At 33.8% G+C, this 23,449-nt stretch overlaps 1 protein-coding gene across 1 annotated transcript; it reads left to right on the forward strand.

Moving 5' to 3' along the window:
* Nucleotides 1-2,231: 2,231 nt before the first annotated feature.
* Nucleotides 2,232-9,483, forward strand: LOC128222581 (uncharacterized). The gene is made up of 3 exons (XM_052931667.1): nucleotides 2,232-2,284; nucleotides 6,717-6,937; nucleotides 8,282-9,483. Exons 1-3 carry the CDS (start codon nucleotides 2,272-2,274, stop codon nucleotides 8,462-8,464), a joined length of 417 nt encoding a protein of 138 aa, XP_052787627.1. The 5' UTR covers nucleotides 2,232-2,271; the 3' UTR covers nucleotides 8,465-9,483.
* Nucleotides 9,484-23,449: the final 13,966 nt, after the last annotated feature.

Consider the following 23,449-nt stretch of genomic DNA (forward strand, 5'->3'; position numbering starts at 1 on the left):
ACTTTAAAAAGAACATGGCGGAAGGTAATCAACCACGTTTGTTGAAACTCAATATTGTTTTTATAAAAATGCCTTACACTGGCAACAGGCCATCTGTGGTTCATGTTTTGAAGAAATTAAGAAAAATGGCAGCATGCAGTAGCTCCGCCATGTTGTTAAAATTGTACACAAAATCATGCATATGTTACTTCAATCAAAACTGTCGAAACCGGTTTCGAAACTGCTGAAACCACAGAAACCAAAACTGAAACTAGTTTGGAATCAACAGAAACGCCCTTAAAGAAGGCCATTTTCACACCTTTAGTGTAACCTAGTATGTTAAAATTAATTACTCTTCTTAACTCTAAGAAGAAGTCGTATATAATTTTTTTGATTAGGCAAAAAATGTGTAACATGGATTTTTGTCAGCATATTTTAAGTAATGAGTGCACTAGGTTTTCACAACGTGTCAAAATGCCATTAAATCAACGTGTTGTTATGGAATAAAAGGATATCGCATGAATAATAAATGATAGCAACTGCAGTTAAAATTTCATTTTAGCTGTTCCTTTTCGATATTTCACACCCAATTTTGTGTTACACTGTTAGAAAAATTACCAAACTGTTAAAATATAGGTGTGAAAATGGCCCCAATTAAATGTCTTGATAAACGATCAATTATAAACTTATAATATGTAAAAGAAGTAAGTTTATCAGAGATGATTTTATATTTTAGTACTTTATCAACTAACGTTTCCCCTATAGAACAACTCCACCTTATTATGGCTAAATATAAAATCCTCCAAAACTGAAATTTTCCATCGCAACTTATAATAAAAGGACGGGTCAACTTTATGACCCTCATTAATTCTGTATTTCTTATCTGCCTGAATCTTACACTGCGTCCAGTTGATAAATAAGTGCTAAACTAGCGTATCTTAACGCTACTATTGCACTGGAGGAGAAATCGATAGAGACCCTCGTTACTCTGATAACTCGTTCTGTTCTGTTCTGTTCTGATAAGCTCCAAAGTTGGCAATGCTATATTTACTATTAAGGCAAATCAGATCAGAGAGAATATAGTTAGTATTACAGCCTAACTTAAACTGAATGTTATTGCTCTCTTCTTGTTGTTTCTGTTTGTTTGTATTCATGTTAATTGATATATCCTGTTGTGCATGCTATGATGATTGTTTTGATGATCATAAGCTGTATATGCTTGTATCTAAATAAATGTTCTGTTCTGTTCTGTATAACAGTTCATGTTTGCTCTTTGAAACGATGCGTGTGTTGATAAAAGTATAGCTAATGTTTCACGAACATTTATATAAACTATACAATGTTTGTTTGAAAAATGTATGCTTGTCACTGATTCGCACAGGTCAGAGAGGTCGTTTTCAGGTCAGAGCTTATAGTATTGATTAAATGACTTAAGTAGGCTAAATAACCTACCAGGGCTTAAATACATACTACATATTGGTTAATGTAAACACAACTTAACGACAAAATAGCAATGCGCCGTCAGTCATGAACTTTATTTCAAATGAATTCTGCATCGTAAGGCATTGAAAAGTAAATGTTTGTTATTTTAGGTGTCTCTTAAGAATGTGACGAGGAAATCCAAGGGACTCGCTCATGTTTCCGGTAATGTATCAAAAACACTTATGTTATAACTATTTAACTCTTTAATACCGAACTTTCAGAAAGAAAATACTTAAAGTATAAAATTTTTCTTCATTTATTGGTGACCGAACGACCGTGCCGGTACAGTAAAGGCAAATATGAAAACTCGCATCAAAATCACACGCCCACAAGGACCCATACGCAAACATATGGCTAGCTTAACCTTCAAGCTTTTTAAAGCGTATATAATGCTATTCAAAATCGTGGATTTCAAATAAAATATTTGAGCAAACGACATGTTTATCAACATTTATTGATGTATTTCAACCAACCGTTTTAAAACTCGTAATGATTTGCCACACCTGTTTTTCCGTCACACAAAAAAGTTCACTTTGCAAAAGCATGAGCGAATTCTTTTAAGCGACCAAAGCGAAGTAAAATGTTAAGAAAACAATAAGCAAATTGTGTGTTAAATTTGCATTTAAGAAATGACTTACCAACTACTTTTTTTCCCTTTTAGCCTTAAAAAAAATCCACTATGATTCACAAATCAGGAAAAAACGTAATATGGGTTTCCCACTTAAATTATGTAAAACCCAATTTCTAAAAATAAAAGTAAAGAATCGAAACCGGCATTGATCACTTATTCTAGGATTTGCAGCGCTAAAGATGATTTCCGAAGGTATTTTATTTATTCTATTAATATGCTTCTTTTAGTTTTACTTTTATTATTATTATTATTATTATTATTATTATTATTATTATTATTAGTAGTATTTTGATTTTTAATATAACATCATCATCATCATCACCATCATCATCATCATAATCATCATCATAATGATTATTATTATTATTATTATTATTATTATTATTATTATTATTATTATTATTATTATTATTATTGTGAATGTTAATATTATAATTATTATTATTATTATTGTGAATGTTAATATTATTATTATTATTATTATTATTATTATTATTATTATTATTATTATTATTATTATTATTTATTATTATTATTATTATTATTATAAGTAGTAGTAGTAGTAGTAGTAGTAGTAGTGTTAGTATTAATTTTGTTATTATTATTATTATTATTATTATTATTTTTATTATAGTAGTAGAAGTAGTAATAGTAGTTGTAGTAGTATGATGATGATGATGATGATGATGATGATGATGAACAGAAAATGTAGGTTTATGCGGTAAACTTGGGTTTGCATACATGCATGCTTGTGAAAGTATTCGGTTGCCAGGTGTTTCTTTTTAACAATATAAGTTTGTCAACATAAATTCCTGACATAAAATAAATTACATTAACAGCAATTATTCTTATTATAAATGGGACTGGACACCAGATGGTCCCAAACTTGGCAAATACAGTGCATGTGTATGACAGTTAAACAAACATTTAACAGTTAATACAGTCAATACGAGCAAGAATATGGACGATAAAACATTATTAAATACGATTTGAATAAAAAAAAACGCAACAATCACTGTCGGCCCTCACATGGTCTCAGCTGGTTTTTCCCATATAAAAATAGCGGGAAATGGTTTTCCCGTTTTAAAATAGTTCGGTATGATTTCCATGTTTTAAAATAGCGCGTAGTGGTTTTCCAGTTTTAAAATAGCGCGGAGTGGTTTTCCAGTTTTAAAATAGCGCGGAGAGGTTTTCATATTTAAACTAGCGCGGTATGATTTCCATGTTTTAAAATAGCGGGGAGTGTTTTTCCGAACACCTTGCAAAGTCAGTCGTTTCACTCACTCACCAGAATGTTTGGCATGATAATCCCCTGCTGTGCATCTCCTGCTAATTGCACTGGTGTCACTGTAGGGGCCAATTTCCTGTGTATTCGTTTATTGGCTGAGGGCCATTTAGGGTCCATTTCTAAATTAAAACATCCCAAACTGCAAGGCAGGATACTCAGACCTGAGATCTGATAAGAGGAGTCAAGGCAAGTAGATAAAGTTCAATAAACAGAGGATGTGTTCCGTAAACAGTTTTGGGGGTGGGTGTGGGCGCTAATAAAAGGCTTAATCCAAGTGTAACGTGCGAGCCAATGAAACACCAACAGATCCTTTCAGGGAAAAGCATGCTCGACCCTGAAGGAGTCCACTAGTCTTTATATACACTAAATTCTCTATTCACACAGAGCCCGGGCTTTGCTAATTTGCATAATACCAACCAAGTTTACATCCGTTATGGACGTACTTCCGTTTATAACGTTATATTATGAACGCACATCCGCCGCCTACAGCGGACCGTTACATAAATCCGCCGCCTACAGCGTACCATTACACAAGCCTTAAATAAGCGTTTGAGCTAACTCGCTGTCATTTTCAGCAGTGTTTTTCATTCATTTTCATCGATCAAATGCATTACCGATATTGATCTGTCGGGCTCAGTAAATTAAAGTATCAATTTTGTTTGCAACAGTCAGGTATTTTCAAGTTATATTTATAACGATATTTATCGTATGTGAGTGAGTATATTTTCCGTAAGAGAAACAGCTTTTTATATAAAAGGGTCGATTACTTCCTAGTTCCTAAAACGTTTTAATTTCACTTCTAATATGTCTTACTCGACGTAATTAGTAATTATATTATGTAATGTTAGCATATATAATAAATATGATGATATTTGTGTCCATGTTTATAAATTAACTTAGAGCTAAAGTCCTATATATACTACCAGCTATAAACTATTTTGTACTGGAAACGTCTGCTCGCTGTGGAAACTTCATGTATAGGAACACATAATTAGTATGCATTATATCTGAAACAGAATAATAAAAAAACGCTTTAACAAATGCGAACCCAAAACATGTTTTGATAAAAGCGAGCGGGAAACTCTAGGATGCGAACCACAAGCTTTGTAATTGTGATGGATATATTTCAGCAGGACAGTTAGAAGCCTGAACTTTAATAGAGTTTAATATTGTATTCAATAATAAAACATTTCAGTTTCGCTCACTATCCACTCATCAGGTCGATAAATTGTAAAGTATTTATTAAAAAAACTATAACATTTGCGTGCTTAAAGGTCCAGTATAAAGGTTGATTAAAAAACTTTAATTTTAATGAATTGTAATGTTAAACTCATTAATTTGACTTTTACGATAAATATATCAACACATATGATTAAGGAACGTATCAAAAATAAAAGCCTTAATAAATATTGTATTTTATTTTAATTAATTAATGCGTGGACACAAATTGCCCAGTTAAAAGCGCAAAAACACACCATATATATTCTATCTGTACCTAAACCATATGCATTTTTTTGTTTTGATCATTTCAGTCAAATGGGTCAAACAAGATAATGCATTAAATTTTAAAGAAACAACAACAACAATATAACATATATTATACTTATCATGTGAGCCCGCCTGGTGAAGGATTTGGTTGGCTAGGCATTTATATAATTTGCGCATTGTACATACAATTGTGTGGTACTATGTTTCATGAGGGAACATTTCAAGTGTTTTTGTTCTGATGAAGGGGAAGTAACTACAATGGATTTTAAAAGTTGTTAGTAAAGTTGATATTATCCCTCCTTATCTTGAAGAAAAAATCAATGTTGTTATTTCACTAATAAAACTCCATATTTCATCTAAGAGCATGAAAGAAAGCTGTTTATTTTCACTTTTTAAGAAATCTAAACATGCAAAACATCATGAAATGATGAGCATGTCCACAGTAAGGTGAGCAGTATTGGTCATGCAACATAATGTTCAGTCGACCGCATGTCATACAAATCCAGTTATGGTTTAGATTTTATGCCAATAAACATGTAGCTATAGTCATATAAAAGTACGAGGAATATATATGTCATCGAAAGTATTAAAAGTGCCAAAATAGCCAATTTTTACATAAACTATTTTCGAAGTTGATATAAAATGTTAATATTTCATTATTATCAATGATTATATAAGTAACGTGGTTAGAAGGTGACCAAATATGGAATGTACGGGGCAACCTTATAGTATGGTTTCCTACACCCCGTATATCATATATCGGGTCACATACTAAGTCCGTAACGTATATATCACGTAACAACCCATATAGTCTGATCAATTAATGGCAAATGTTCCATTTATTTATCAGAATCTGAAAATAGACGCCATTTTGGTACGATAAACATGTAATTTAGTAACCCAATATGGAAAACCGCGTGACCAGTCCTGTACCAATGATGTTGCTTCATTCATGCTGGAGGCGTGATAGTTGAATACAAAGGATCAAGAGTACAAATAACTTCAATAGACATCTGTTTCATTGCTAACCTATGCTCAATAGGTGAATCAGGTTAAAATGCCATCAGTTCTTTGATTTAACATGAATCAGTCTTTTTCTATACACATTTTACGCGGTTACTAGAGTTAAACCATTTTCCAATTAATTGTTACAAATACTCAAAGAAAGCCGCCGATATCAAGATCTCCGTCATTTTAAAATCATGAATAAACCCAGACAAAATACACATAAAACCACACCGACAATAACATCAGACGACATTAGATTTAGTACTACTTAATTCGAGACGATGTATATGGGGAAATAAGTACACATTTAAAGACAATAGCACATATAAGTAAAAGGTGCAACAGACGTAAGAAAATACAACATTCACGTTAAATATATATATTATTGCTTTGGCTTTGTCTGGTTCATCCTGAAACTAAATCCGGTTGTTGATTCTAAACCAGTCAGGTGGCATGATATCATTGTAAGCTAGTATTTACGTTCAATAATGAATTACAAGACTAATTTTGTTGCAAAGCGTCGAAGACGCCGCGAAGGTTTTTAAAACATGACTAAAAGGAAGCAGATGCAGTTCAGCAGCATATCAAATTTGAGGAACCTGGATAAAGGAATTCTTCAGTTATTGAACTAAATCGATTATCAACTCAAAGTCTTTACGACCTTGACCTTTGACCAACCGACTTCAAAACCGTTAGGGTGCTGGTCATTTTTTTAGTAATATTAATGTTTGTTTGTTCTTTATTTGTTTCATTACCGCTTTGTTACTCCTTAAATTTGAACGATCACAACAAATATACATTAAATGTGGTAACATTATGTGTTATACCAATTTGTTTCAGCCTTAGTGAGGTTTTACCTTGCGAACCGTTCCGAAATCGACAATTTTTTTCAATGTCGCTTGGACGAGGTAAACACTCTAATGACGACGTGTATGCCAGTGCTAACAGAGCTATGTAGACTGCTGTTGGAAATCGGTGTCAACGTACTGGGGCTCGGCAATCTGGCGGTCCATACGCTGGCCATTCCGATGGAAGTTATAGCTCGCTTTGCTTATGATCGGGTGAGTGCTATTTTACTTTTACTATTCTACTAACAGTAGATCGGGTTGCTCTTTGGATAGTCTGTCATAGTTATTCTTTTGAATCATTTTGTTTTTGTACCATCATTCGAATCTCCGAATTACCATTGGAAACAATACAAAGGGTTGCTCTTTGGATAGTCTTTCATAGTAAAACTTTTGAATCATTTTGTTTTTGTACCAGCATTCGATTTTATTTGGCACTCTTCCGACGGTGGATGGCAGGTTTTCGCCAATCCGCCCGGTTGGAAAAAATATCCTTAATTTCGCAAGAAGTATGCAAGTTTGGTTTTTGGGAAAGAATGTAATTAGGAGATAATGCAACATCTAATATTTTTCATCGGACAGAAAATACATTGTTTTAGCAGCATCAAAATTGTGAATGTATTTACGCCTGTCCGAACAAAACCGTTTCCTGTTAGATCTATTAAACAGACTTGTTTAACGCGACTTAGGTTGCGGCGAAAAAGTAATTAGTAGCTCGTCTTTAAAATATTTTAACGTATAAAACGTATAAAAGTAAATTTAATTATATAAAGAGTGAGAATTATGTAGAGATGTTCCGATTTTGATCATGGGACAAATTTGATTACCATTGGAAACAATACAAATTGAAACAAGTAAAGATTAAACTAAATGTCACCTGATCTCTCTATTTCATCGGCGGCCTTTACTGACAGATTGCACATGAGTTCCATCAATATATATCGTGAGCAATTAAGTTCAGATGAGAGGCAGAAGTGAAGAATAATTAGTCTGCCAATAGAAATATGTATATATAAAATGTCCACAAGCACTTAAATTTACATTTGGAACACCTCGGTCACATAACATCTAAAACAACATCGGTTGTATGTGGACCGGTTACAATGGCAGATACCTTTACAGTTTAACTACACTGCAAGTAGATCGTTTAGTATGACTAAGTTAAAAAAAAGCAGTTAAACTTCATGACATCATCCTTGAAAGTCTTAATAATTTATTCAATAAAACACTTTACTGGGGATTAGTTTAAATTTAGAAATAAAAAGTACATGAAAAAACATTAGAATTAACAATCACTGTAATTTAAACTCTTACGAACTACTTCTTCTGATGTACCGACATACATCCGAAGTTGTTTTCGATGCAAAATGGCCCAGGTGTTCCGAATGTAAAATGTTTCTAGTCCTTACTGTTTCGCATTCCGATTGTATGTATAGAAATAACTAAAACGCATACGCATGCATCGTAGTCTTATTATCTAACGGAATTGAATGTCCTGCCAATGAATATGATCGTCAGTATTAACTATTTATCAATATTTGTCACATTTATAACTTTCAGCCGCTCGTCTTCACCGGCATTTGTATCGCAGTGCTGTTGCTCTGGCAATTTGGAGGCGCAATCGTGGCATTTCTGCAATCCGCATCGGCAGCAACCGTTGTTTCAAACCCTGAGATCGCTTCTGCTCTTACTACTGATATTGCGATACCCGCATTCACAATGGCGATTGGCGCTTTACGATGAAATGGTCCGAGGGATGTTCACATAGAACGTTTTGAACATTTTTCAGGGCGTCTTCAATGAACTATTGGTGTAAATATAAGTAATGAATTGCACGATTAATGTCATTATCGGGGATATGAACGCAGTTAGGCTGGTTAAAATACGCGTGGACTCCACACCATTTAACCAGCCCAACATCGTTTAATCCCTGATAAAGTCATCAATCCCGCAATTTATTCGCTAGTTTTGGACTTTGGGTCAAGCCATTCAAGCAATCGCGTTCTGGAGTTGATCACTTGGCCTTCAAATTAAAATCAGGCGTTTTTGTACAAATAAAAAGAAATCCTCTGACATACAAATGTCTTCGATAACCCGTCCATGTATACGGGCCCAAATGGCGTTTTGTAGATGAAGTCGATAAAGTTACAGATACAAACCGGCTGATTTTCACAACGGGTTACCATTGTGACTATGTGGAACATCCTAAATAATGCAAACGTTCACCCGCTATGTGTCCTTTGTTTTTGTCCATGCCGTAAGCTTAAGATCACATACCGGGTCGAACTTGTTTACATATTGAAATTTGTTAATTTCTAAAGTGAGACATGACATGTACAAAAGTGCCTGCTTTGAAGATGTATTGCATTTGGAGATTAATTAATTCGTTAATTTTTATGTTTGTTGATGTCAAACACGTTTCAACTTGTTTATCTAAAATTTGCGAACTGCGATACTGGTTAATATAATGGCATGGAAGAAATGTTATTCATTGTTATTGTAAAAATGCACGAATAACCTTTGAGTAATAGTTTATTATATGCATAGCGGTATACTAGAACGCCTATTTTACAATTGTCAGGCCAAGCGATTGAGGATCCGTCGCATAACTGGGATAGCTCGATAGGCTTGAACCAAACTTTAAATTTCTGTGTTAAATCCTGAGAATGTTAAGACTGCTATCCTTTCCCTTATTTTTCTGTTGTTGAATAAGTTTAACCCGAATATTTGTTACTTTTATACTCAATAAACATTTCCTCTTATGTCGTTGTCAAGCTTGAACGATTATGAAATCCTTGTTCTACCGTATATGTAACATGCCGTATTCAGATGGCTCCTGGCATGTTAAAGAACCTGTTATTAATATAAATCGCAGTTATAGTCGGTATTCATGTGAATGGTAAAGATTGGCAATTTTTTACATACATACAGATGAAACGGCCATGACCTTAACCCATAGGCTAAGTTTTTTTTTCTGTTTTAGAAATCTTTTTTTAATTTCCCATATAATTAATTAATGCCCTAATGCTGTTAACATTTTATATCCAAATACAAGTAAGTGCCTCAAGTGTTAAGTCTTTTTATTATATAATAAATTTAAGGTATATTAACACCCTTGGTTGCCCTTTTTTGAACTATTTGCTTTTACTTATCTCAGACCAGTTGTTCCTTTGCACGCGGGATCTGCTGTCTTTATCCGTCGTGAATTTTGGACACACGGCGAGGCTAAACAAAAATGCAGTCAATAGACGAGGTATAAACTCTAGAACAGCACCAGCGTACACCGACATCATGCACATTCATTACTGTTTAGACATGTAAATGCAATATGAAGAAATAACATTCAATAACAAAAACAATAACATAAAATATATAAACATATGATACGGTCTCGTCTCTCCCAGATGGATTTTTGTTTTATTTCTGTATGTTGATACTTTTAAATGTTTAACGTGTTTAGTTCTATGGAGAGCTATTACTGTTTAGACATGTAAATGCAATATGAAGAAATGACATTCAATAACAAAAACTATAACATAAAATATATAAACATATGATACGGTCTCGTCTCTCCCAGATGGATTTTTGTTTTATTTCTGTATGTTGATACTTTTAAATGTTTAACGTGTTTAGTTCTATGGAGAGCTATTTCATATGTTTTAGTCGATTAAAGATCCATTTCAACTAATATTGTTCGCCGTTCGAGACATAATGACAATACCAGTTCATTAATTACCTTAATAGTTTTGTTGTTCCGAAACAATACCAGCAACTTGTTACAATTGCATATGATCTAAATGTACCCATGTTGAAAGACGTGTTGCAAACACTGCAATATGTTATGTATTCAATTAAATGCGATGAAAAGTATAACTTGTGTCGTCTGAATATCAATGCATCAAAATATTGCATGAATTGATACAGGGCAGATGTGTCTGTCTCATATCTTTGTTATAATTTATATGAGTGCAAAACTTTAAATGGGATATGAACGTGCATTGTATTGAAGAGAGGAATGGTCTCAATGAATGTGTCAACATCATTAAACAAGTCTTTTATGTAAAGATGTTATTTTTTGTAAGAAAATGAAAAAAAAAATCATATACTGCAGTACTTACGAAGAAACGTACAATAATAGAGATTTATCGAAGGCAAAACTAATCTGAATAGTTTTATACAGTGTGCTTGTTTTCATTGGCATAGAGTGCAAATCTGCAAATACTCCGAACATCAAACACGATATAGACGATAATTTACATCTGTAACAGTCCAAAACAGGGCATTTGTCAGTGTTATTTGCATTAACCGCGTAAACTGTTGGCCGCTACCTGGAATGAGATTAAAGAGAAGGTTAAGTTTTGAGAAAAAATATGTTTACCTTGTATACATGGTTAATATATGTTGAAGCTTAACTCAAACCAATGCTACACAGCTTTAAAGTCCATATGTTTATAGTACTTACTTATTGGCTGGAGACTGCCTTTTACCTGAACCTTACACATAGTAAGCTCTTCAAAAGGAGGATCTGCCATGACCTCCACTGGTCTACCATTTATAGGTCGGATAAGAGGCAAATTCACTGTATAGCCAACCGTCCAATTGTGGGAGACTAACAGAGATTTAAAACATCGATAAATGTTCGAACCCAGCTTATTTTTCAACATCGGCAAGCTGTCATATAAGTTATTCAATAACCACAACATGCATACACAGGGTAGTTTTATTCCTGAAGAGTCGTTTAAGGGCCATCGATATTTAGCATTAATGACAGATAAAAAAGATATCATTTTATTGCAAGTGGTGTTGTGATAACACCATGGAAACTAGGATATAACTTACTCCTATTTTCGTTTCTCATGCTTGTCCAAAGTCGACACACCAACTGCTGTCGTAATTGATGTACATGGACGTTACCCCCTTGTATATAAAATAAATTATAAAAAGATGTTTTTTTAATAGTTTGCTCCTTCTACTTTCAACATCAGAGAAAAAAAGTAATGGTATTCTTGGAAAGATGTTGGTATTGGCTGTATTATGTCTAATGGAATTTCAATATGATAGTAGTAGATAAGTTTGGATATCAAGAAGCTAGTTAGTACCATTGGATGACAAGATTCTAGGTATAAAAGTGAAAATTGGACGAATAAAGTATGATTGGCCAAGCTTCTGCAGTTCTATTCAATGTTCAACAATTAAAGAATATTTTGTTAATTTGTCGGATCTTGATAATTACCTCGTCGGTCATTACTGCGCCAATAACCAAGGTTGCGGTAGGCGATTTTTATGTCGATTGCGTCCTTTTTGACTGATACGGGGTGATGTATTCCGCCGCTGTCGTCGGGATTTTGTGAGCAATAGAAGTCATAAAGATCAACTTATAAAAACATATGTTCTTTTTCTTTGTCGATGCTCTGAAAACTTCAAACAAAAACCAATGTCTAAAGCATTTGATGTAAGCCTTTGGTCATTTCTCAAATCTTGATTGCAGTTAATTATGCTCACCGAAGGGAAGGGGCATATAGTTACCGCTTTGTTCGTCCGTCCGTCCTTTCGTCAATCCGTCACACCCTTGTCTGGAGAAAAAATACTTTCCCTGTATTATATTTTCATAATCGGTGTATGCCCGGGCTTGTTAGTTACTAAAGCGATTTATATGAAACTTAAAATTTAGACGGATTAATAGGAAGTGCATACCACAAAACATATTTCGTAAGTGTTCTCCCCTTAGCCTGAGATTATTCGGAAATGTGTTCTTGACAATTAAGGGATTGAAACGAAACTTAACATGTTTGTGAGATGGCAATTAGAGTGCTTAAAAACGCATAATCCTGCCCTACATTTTGTTCCAAGTATCTCCCGTTACCAGATATATTTCAACAATTGATTATTGTCGAGGTAATGTCTTGGAAAATACCAAATTAAACTTGAAATGTTCGTATATAACAATAAGAGGAAGCACGATACACAAGAACCATAATCATGCCCTGTATTTTGTTATCTCCTCTGAAATTCTTTTTAACCTGATAGTAATCGAAAATGGGATTTTGTCCGGGCCATATTTTAGAAAATACTTAAGGGATTGTACTGAAACTTGACATACAGATAGATGGTATTGAGAAGAAATGTAATACAATGGAAACATTAATCTGCCCTGCATATTTGTAAAGTTTTTTACCAATTTACCTCCCCTTAACCTGATATGTTTCGATAATATGTGCTTGTTTGAAAGTACTTAAAAGATTGAAATGATAACTGATGTAGATTGACGGCAATAATAGGAAATGCAGTTCCCAAGAACCATTATCCTGCCCTGAAATATTGTCATCTCCTCTGAAACTCTCTTTTATTTGAAAGTTATCGAAAATGAGATTTTGTCCGGGTCAATTTTCAGGAAACACTGAGGGGATTGTAATGAGACTTAAACTATATATAGATGACAATGAGAAGAAATGCAATACATTGGAAACATTAATCTGCCCTGCATATTTGTCAAGTAAATACCACTTAACCTCCCCTTAGTCTAATATTTTTCGATAATGTGTGCTTGTCTGAAAGAACTTAAGAGATTGAAATGAAAACTGATTATAGGAAATACAGTACCCAAGAACCATTATCCTGCCCTGCAATTTTGTCATTTCCTCTGAAACTCTCTTTAGCTTGATAGCTATCGAAAATGAGATGTTTAAGTAATTACTTAATGAGACTTAAACTATATATAGATGGCAATGAGAATGCAATACACCGGAAACATTAATCTGCCTTGCATATTTGTTAAGTTAATACCTTTAACCTCCCCTTAACCTGATATTTTTTTCAATAACTGGTGCTTCTTTGAATGAACTTTAGATATTGAAATGAAAATTGAATTGTATAGAAAGACGCCAATTAGAGGAAAGGCAGTACCAAAAATCATAATAGTTTCCTGCATATTTATCCAGTAATCTTCCTTTAACCTTATATTATACAAGAACGAATGTTCCGAATCGATTCAAGAGAATCATGGTATATAGGTAGATAGCAGATACATTTTTAATGTTCCGTATTCACACTACAATTCAACGTTCCTCTTCTATCGATACTTGTGAATTTCAGTTGCTATTTCTCATCACATGGCTTAAAATCTACTTATACAATTACGTATAATCTTAGGCGCCTGTCAAATATTTAAAACAGTTCAACCGAAAAGGTATTATAATATACCGCTCGCACCTTAGTGTTCCGAGTTAGGAAGGTTCCGGGTCAAATCCCCGACCTTGTAGGACAGAGAGACGAAACAAATTGACACAGTCAACTCCCTTGCAAAAGTATGTATGTTTATGAAGTATTTATAACCATTTTTCTATTTTCATTGCCCTTGCTTTTGCACAACCTTACTCCCAAAGCGACATTCATGCGACAACTGCTTGCAATGTTGTGGCACCTTGTGTCCTACATAAATCTAGTTTTTTCAAAGTTCAAACACTTATTACAAGTTTCTATTCATGATCTTACACTAAAGCTTTAAAACGCAATTTGTAGGCTTGTTTGCATTTCCGTGATCACTGGGCCACTTTATAAACAATAATGTCATAAAGTAGTTGATATTGTTCACAAAGCAATATTTAATTCAAATGGATTTGTATGTTATTCTTTAATTTGGAACTTATCCAATACCTATTTAGTAATTTAGAATTTGCCATCAGCTGTGAATACATAAGCAATCGTATTGTCAGAGAACAATAAGTTGTATTTATGAATCCTTCAATAAATCCATTGACCTTATAGGCAGTAGTTTGCCTCTTAAAATACGTGAATATCATTCTCTCTGCTTGACCTTTAATTCTTCTCAATTAAGTAATAAAATATATTTTTAAGTCCAGGTAATGGTTTTCTATGAAAGCTCAAATTGTTAGTTTCGATTTCCTAATAGTAAGGCGCCTCATAAATGCCTTGTGTTTGTAATGTTGCTATCGAAGACCTATATTTACTTAAATCACGAGGGAGGGGAAAGGACGCCGTGAAACAGTTTTCTTGTTGCTTTAGAATAAAAAGTCTTAACTTTCCTTCTCACTTGCAAACACACTTATACACGCACTAAACAATGCTTACTCGCCGGCTTTATCAAAACACACTCATTTGTTCACTCGGTCGCTCGCTCGCTCACTGAAAAATCATCGATCACTCACCGAAAACAAGCCCCTTGCCAAAACCAACCGATTCAGTGACTAACTTACTGCATCCCTCCCTCCCTAAGTATTCACTCACTCGCTTACTCGCTCACCCGCTCACTCGCTCATGCGCTTTCTCTCTAACGCACCCACTCACTCACTCACTTAGTCACTCACGTACTCATCATCTACACTCACCTTCCAAATAACTTGCGCAACTCCTGGGTTATAAGGAGTCTATACATATACATAATATCTCAAAAATTTATCTGAGCTTTAACCTGTATGATATTTTAAAGCACTTAATTAATATGCACTAAAAGAGCTCCTTTTGTACTTTACGGTTATTTAGTTTTGCATTACTTTTGGAATTCAATTTAAACAAAACACAATCATAAAAACTTAATGTTGACAACAATAACAATTACAATGTGTCGGAATCTTGGTTCTCTTAAAATGTACAATCCATATCCCACGGGTGAAAACGAATCATTGTTACACATTAACAATAATATAGATATGCAAACACGAAAAAACATACTAAACAATTAAAAAAAAATATACTTATAGTTTATATACCCTCCCCCCCCAAAAAAAAAATAAATAAAAAAATAACGATACCAATTTCATATTATGTCCCAATGACCCCGCAGCGCGGCATACAGCAATTGGAACGCATGTCCATCTACCTGTTGGGTTCCGATCAATAATTCCCGAACTGAACACCAGTTTCCGATCAGTAACTGAAGAACATTCAGGCCCAGGGACTTCAGACATATTTACAGGCTTGTCATGAACAGGAAATCAAACCCATTGATTTCAATGTCAGTAGTTCAAATGTCAAGGTCGTGATGACCTTGAGCTCACAATCTGATTCGTATCAAAGCATAAAGAACTCTCCAGTTAGGTACCTTAAACTCAGCTTTCAGGTTTGTCATGACCAGCACATAAAACCATTTCTTTACTGGTCAGTGAGTCAAGTTTACGGTCGTGCTAAAGTTCCGCTAAAAATTTGTTTCCGATTCCTATTATTACACTTGAGCCGAGGGGCATCAAACGTGGTCGGCCGGTTGGTCATAACAATTAAATGAAAAAAATGATTTTGCGGTTAGTGAATCAAGGGTAAAGGTTGTGATGACCTTGAGCAGAAAATCCGATTATTAACTTAAAAACATTCAGGCCAAGGAATTCCAAATTTGGTAGACATGTTTTTCATATTCGATAGGTAAACCATATTTAGTTTGAGTTCAGATGGGCAAAGTTAACGTCGTGTTGACCGTGAGCAAAAACATTTCCAATCTTTAACTGAATAACGCTGATACCAAGGGACACAAATCTTGGTAAATAGGTTTGTCGAAACCATTTGGGACACCATTGATTTTGAGGTCAGAAGTTCTAAGGGCAAGGTCGTGGTGACATTGAGCTAAAATATATTTTCGTTTATTGACTTAAGAATGCTTTGGCTCAGATACCTCAAAGTTGGTAGACAGGTTGGACATGACCAGCAGATTGACCCATATGCTATTGAAATAAGTGTGTCAAAGGTCATGGTCGTGGTGACCATAAGCTGAAAATCCGTTTCCGATCAACACTGATAAACGATTGGGCAAAGGGCTATAAAGCTTGGTACTCAGATTGGTCATTACTGGTACATTTCCTGTATTGATTTAGATATTTGTAAGTTGGTCGAAGTTTGAAGTCAAACTTCTAATGAATACTTGCGCTCACGACTCTCATTCTATGTAGGAAGTTCAATTACTGCTTGATTAATTCTCTTGATTTTGAATAAGAAGGCGAAAGCTGAGTTTCGAGCATTCAAAGTAATGACTTCTATTACAGTGATCATAATTGAATCATTACAGTAGTTCCATATGACGGTGAATTATGAAAACCAGCGATTCCATATGGTAAAATGGCTCTACATCATTCTCATAAAAGTTCTTGAGTGCTAACGTTTGTTTTTCCATGTAACAGTTTTTTGTATATTTGTTTTTCTTTTCAAACATTATATTGTTGTTGTTTCGCATACACGAATACATGCTTATTCAATACCGTCCAACACTCTCGTTTAAAACTACAACTTACACGCATTGACATCCACTTTATCATCTTCATACTCTTATCTGCGTAGGAAGGTCATGAAAATAGGTTGGATACTAAAGGTAATATGATCAAATACTAGGTGGAATTCACGTTCTGGCTTTTGCAGTTTTCTTTAAAACTATACCTCAGTCAATATTCTCACCGTTGTTTAGAATGGCCATTGTATGATATATAATAATGACTGGCTCTTTTTCATAATTAACTACGCAGTAAAAGTCTTTTTCTATATATCCATACCGCCGATATACGCACATTTTGTTTTACAACGAAATTGTTTGTCTTATTGTTTTGACATTAACCTAACAATTCTTGATAAACATACCTAGATTTTTATATATAGTATGTATGCACTGTGCTGTTTGTGGAGTTTTGTGCTGTTCTTCTATGTTTCTTGTTTGTGATTGTATGTTCCATAACTTTGGCGTTTACCCAGTGCCATTAAACCGGGTTTATGTTTAAATTATTTGCTACTGAGCTTGTTTCTGCAGCATTTTGCATAAATATTGTCTCTAATGAATGCTTTATTACGATTTTCGCGTGCTGTAAAGGACGCGTCTTAACGTGGTTGCATGTATATGCAATGGGTAAATGATAGTGCACCAAAACCACTGTTGTAATACAAAAACACAACATGAATTGTTATCTAAATTACACCACACTGACCATTCTTAGTAAAATATTCGAACATAATCAGTTCGTATAAATTGACTCATTCAAGCACCAAAGAAAGCCTTTTTGTGAAGCGACGATGCGTCAAGCTAATTTTTGTGTAAAAGTCGCTAAAATATTCTGAAAATAACAAACAGTTAATCGTGCTGTATATTCTTTAAAATACGAGAGTCATCCGTAAAGTTCGTGGACTAATGCATTTTCAAACACATCTTTTGAAAGAAAAAAAGAAAAACACTTTTTTTCAATAATTTTATGTAAGTGCAAAAAAATATACAAAAATATTAACAAATAACCAGTGTATAGTAAATGGAACTAAGCATATAAGCAACTGTATGAAGCACTTTGTACACGGCGTTATGATGACAAGGTCTTAAAAGCGACAATACTATTCAAAATATTCACCGTTATATGCTATACATTTCCAATGTCGCTTTATCCAAGTGTAATGATGATCTCTGTACCAGTCAATGAAACTTTATTTAACAAATGAGCGAACCTGTGTCTGAATGTCATTGATGTTTGCAAATTGTTTTCCCTTAAGCTCACTCTTCAAGCGAGGAAAGACAGCAAAGTCCATTTGAGCCAATTCTGGACTACATGGACTGTGCATTATCTGTTCCAGTCCAATACAAACCTGTGCCATCTGAAAATGAGTGATCTGTACACCTTTTTTCTGTCTTTTTTAAACTGCAAGCGTCTGTGTAGGCGTGTAGCTAGCATTTACGCAGTACTTAATATCCGGGCGTTGCTCCGTAGGAATTGACGTCGCCATCCGTGACGCTCAGCGTTGAAACTACAGTGCTACGTGTTTGCTGCACAACAATATCAATATACCAGATACGACATTGAAATTTGGGGGTAAACGTCATGAAAGTGTAAATTGGCGTCCTGTGAATTTTAAAAGGCAATGCCGTTATTTCTAAAAGGTATATTGCGGGTTTACGGCGATGAATGTAACAAAACTTTGCAAATTATTCAAAGTGCTGCGTAACGCCTGACTTCTGTTGCCTGTCAATAATATGAATAGTTTTGTATTGAAATATATTGATAACATTATATTCTGCTTATTTGTAGACTTTTACTTCAATATCTTCTTATTATCAATATTAATCATGGCAGTCCACGAACTTTACGGATGACCCTCTTACATTTTAAAAAGAGATTATAAATGTTATTTTCATTTCAATTGCTAAAATTATATAAATGTCAAATTACTTTGCTGGCTTTGTCCGCTTTTTTAATTCGTTTCTCCAAAAATAGATAATCAAAGTTTTTCTTAGAAATGATTACACTGTTTATAGACATGAGTACTGATGCAAGGTTACAAAACACATTTGTACATGGACGTTTATGGTTGCGGGCCATGAACCTAATCTCCTAGACAAAGACATATGAAAACTGGTTTCACATACAACATTTATTTAGTTCTCCATATCTATTTCAGTCGCCTTTGTCACGGACTCAACTTCTGTGTTTTACTAACGTATGGTTTACGTGTGTAGCTATTTTGTAGGCAGATTTCTGCTATATATTGCACCATGTATTGGATGCATGCATTTTTTTTGTTTTGTATATTCTTCAAATAATATTTGTTAGGTAAAAAAAACAGTTGTTTTTGTTCAGCAATTTCATTGTTAATATTTGACATACAGGCCAATATCTTTATTATTTATTCTCTCCCAAGTAAAGACGAAGTCGGATTATTCAACAATTACTTGCAAATGTTTAGTTCTTGAACATTATATAATGTTGACTTTACAGTAATGATGATACGTTTTTAACATATTTTGTAATATAATAACGTTCATGGTCGTGGGCATGGAAAATGAATGTTCTGCAGGTCAAACCACGAACTAAAAGAATTCCAGAAAAAGCCCATAGATTATAATAAACATTTAAAGTTGCCCTTGAAATCGTGTTACTCGGATTCCACTTCTTTTATTTATGTTATAATTACGCACGGTTCACGTAAGATGCAAGCTTGTTAAGCATTTAATGCGAGAAATTGCACCTGGTGGTTTTTCCCTGCATTCATTCTTTATTATAAGTGTTGAACCATTATAATGGAAAGCGACACTTAGGAAGCGACAGAGTGTATTATAACGTAATCAGGCAATGACCTGGACAATCCATGTAGCATACCCATTATATTCAAAACTAATACAACATATGTTTATGATATATGGCGAATGTGAATTGGTTAAATAGGAGTGAGTCAGCAAGGTCTTATTAGTATAACAAATCGTTGTTATGTTTTTTCTTAAATGTTTTGATTATTGATTATTTTCTATTTTTTAAATAAGAATTGAAGACGTATCTTTATTTTGTCACAGCTACAAACATTTTCGAAGTCAACAGTATTAGATAGATATTAGACGCATTTGGAGAGCAGATAATGAAAATCCGATTCTGGATAAATTGCATGTCAAGCTGTTAGAAAATATATTACTGATCCCGATCAAGAAACAATAAATTACTAAAAGTACCCTTAATATAGCCCATGATCCAATAAAGGCCATTGAGAAAATTGTCGATTCGCATGTGAGTAGTTTTGTGTTCAAGATTGCTACCTACGCTACAACAATTTTAAAATAAACTGAAATCGAAGAAAATGTGATGTGAATTTTAAAATATCAAACTCACTGTGTCTCATTCACGTGTATCATTTGTTTAGTTATCTGTTTTAATTTATTAAGATCAAATTAGCTCCTACATACACATTTTTTTTTATACTTTTCAGCCTTATGTCGTTGCGATACTCGCTTCCACTGGTATGACATATATCACAATAAAATTGGGACTTCTCGACATTCTTCGGGATTTTTTGCGAAGGAGACGTCCCCCACCACCCGTACAAATAACTAAGTACAGTGGTTTAACCTTCATCTGGACAGAACAACATCAAATACAAAAGTGTACTAACTGTGTAAATGTTTAGGATAACGGCATGCTTTTTATGGCTTAGGAGGTTTGGCACAACTTCGCACATTTTGATAATTGAGAAAGCAAGAAGTATCAACGATAATGTTTTTCAATCGTATGTTTACTTAACATGTTATCATTGAATATTTATTTGTTTGTCTACATGCATCCTTTTTTATATGATATCGCCATAACTTGATGTGATATCGTGAGTGATATCGCCAAGATCTGCTTTGTGGAAAGCCTGACCCCCCAAAAAATGCTTAAGGAATATGTATTTAATAACAAAAAAAGAATTGAAACATGATCATTTATCAAACTCCTATATATCGACCGAAACTACACGATGGTGTTAGTTATGAGTTGTACATACCAGGGAAATACATGTCAACCTTTACTATGCAGTATAAACATAAGATATATGGAAATCTTATTATCCCTGATTCGCTTTTATTGGTTGAGGAAACTCTTTTTGTGGTAAATAATTATATTCAAATCAATTTTTTCGGTTTAGTACTTTCATTTTTTATCGGTGAGGTGGGGTGGTCTTTGGCCTGTGTTTTGCTTTCAAAAATGAGTAAACTATTGTCTTTGAATTTATGTTAGTACTATCAAATGTGTCCAAACTCGTATCTCACTACTTATCTCTCAAAATGGCAATGTTAATATATAGATATATTGCTGTAAAGATTGGGACTATATCCTTTTGATCATTGATACATGTTGTTAACCATTATTGATTTATGGTTAACAATAACTTCTGTTGAAAAAAATAAATAAACGGTTTAAGTTTACGTTTGGCGTACAATAATTTTGTAATATCATATTAATAAATGTTGTTCTTTGAGCACGCATTGATACCTAACCTTTACTTTATAATGAACTCTTAACTTATTATTGTGATTGACAATTGTGAAGTTTTCTAATAATATGTCTTTTTCTTAATATAGTTGATATTTAGTTTGATAATAAACTCTGAATTGGTTATTCGTATACTGTTACACGTTTCGGAGGATTGACATTAACGTACAGATAAAAAAGTGAGCAGAGTTACGATTATTTGCTATATTTTTCTTATAACAATATTTTAACGACTTATATATACAATCTCCTCACAAAAAGGACGGGTATTGACAAACATTATGGCCTTTTTAGTTCTCTACATTGAATATTAATGTGCATGTATATATTCTCCATTGCAATTACTATTGCGCATTCTTACATGCGACAAATTGCGATTGTTAAGGCACCCCGTGTCCTATAAAATCTAGTTTTATTCAAAGTTAAAACACGCATTCTAATACATTATTCATTATCCTGCCATTATATTTATAACGCTTTTTGAAAACCATGGCCTATCATATTTTGTACAGTGCTATTATCTGAGTTTGATCTTCCATGAACAATGGGCAACTTTTATAATCAATATTACATCTAAAGTATTTGATATTGTTCACAATTTACTCCTTTATTCAATTTGACCTACGAATTAGTTGTGAATGCAGTGCCAATCATATTGTAAGAGAGCATTATAATCCATAATTCAGAACAGGCGTATCTCTTTAAGCAATGACGAATACAATGAGATATGGTCGCTTTAATATGACCCTTGATATGATAAATGACTTATTGTTTTGTTATAACGCCTTATATTTTGGACCAGCTACCCGTGGGTCGTTTCTGCTGTCTATCTTTATCGCAAACTAAAATGAAATAAGTAATATAACGTATTGATTAAGTAGCATTAATCAGTATGCTGTCATCGCCTTTGTTGTTTGCAGAATGTATATCGTATTATCAGACTAAATTCAACATAAAAACATAAACATTATAAGGTAAGCGAATACAAAATTTCAAGCTATTACTACACGTAAAGGTCCAGTTTCGCCTTAGACCGTATTATACGTTTACGCTCTCATTAGTCTATTTGTCTTATTTTGAGTATGGTTTCCCATGCTCATTGCAGATGACGTAAGAAGAAGATAACAAAAGGAGTTGCGCAATCGTTAGTATATAAATGGGTCTGAGGAAACGTACTTTAACTGGAAACTAGATAGGCTAAATATCGTTTCAAATTCATAAATGTAAGTAAAAAGCAATGTTTCATTGTTAACAAAAAACAGGAAGACTTTACCTAAACATTGAGCAGGACTCGTTCGCATTTAGAATTGCGCTTCCATTTGTTCATTCACAGAGTGCCACTTGTATTCATTTTCTCTACCAGAATATTCGAAACCCTCACCGTAATTAGCCAATGATGTGGCAATGTAAACTGAATTATGCAATGAATTAACAATACGGAGTACCCACACAGCGTATAATGTTTAACCTTTTTAATGAATGCAAAAAGTGCTAATTATTGTTAAATGTATGCCCCTAGGAAGTTTTCTTTCTTCAATTTTGAGCGCATGATTCAGAACATTTTATTAGAGTTATTGCTTTTTCTTCCCTCCAAACAAACTATATATATATATTTTTTTTGAAAATAATATGAAATAAACTCTATATTTTAAAATGATAGTATATGTTCGAATAAGACTAGAAATCGAGAGTTTAAGCTTATTGTTGTAATTCGGAAACGACCAGGACAATTTTGTCACAACATAAGGGTAATATATGTAGTTGAGGATAAACCACAAATAAGAGAAAAGATAATAATACCTGAACTGTACCATCGATCTTTTTAATTTGGGAATCCCCGACAGGCGACTTAGGCTTAATTTCAGACTTCATGTATGGTTTAACAGTCTCTTGACCTGCTTGTTTTGGGGATATCACGTCCTTTGCATGTGGTTCTGTACTACCCATTAATAGTACTTCAGCTGAGTTGGATTTGACCTATTTTCAGACTGATTTATTTGCTTATTGCGTGTCATTCCTCTTG

This window comes from Mya arenaria, chromosome 16 (assembly GCF_026914265.1).
Source record: "Mya arenaria isolate MELC-2E11 chromosome 16, ASM2691426v1".
In the NCBI taxonomy this organism is placed as follows: Eukaryota; Metazoa; Mollusca; class Bivalvia; order Myida; family Myidae; genus Mya; species Mya arenaria.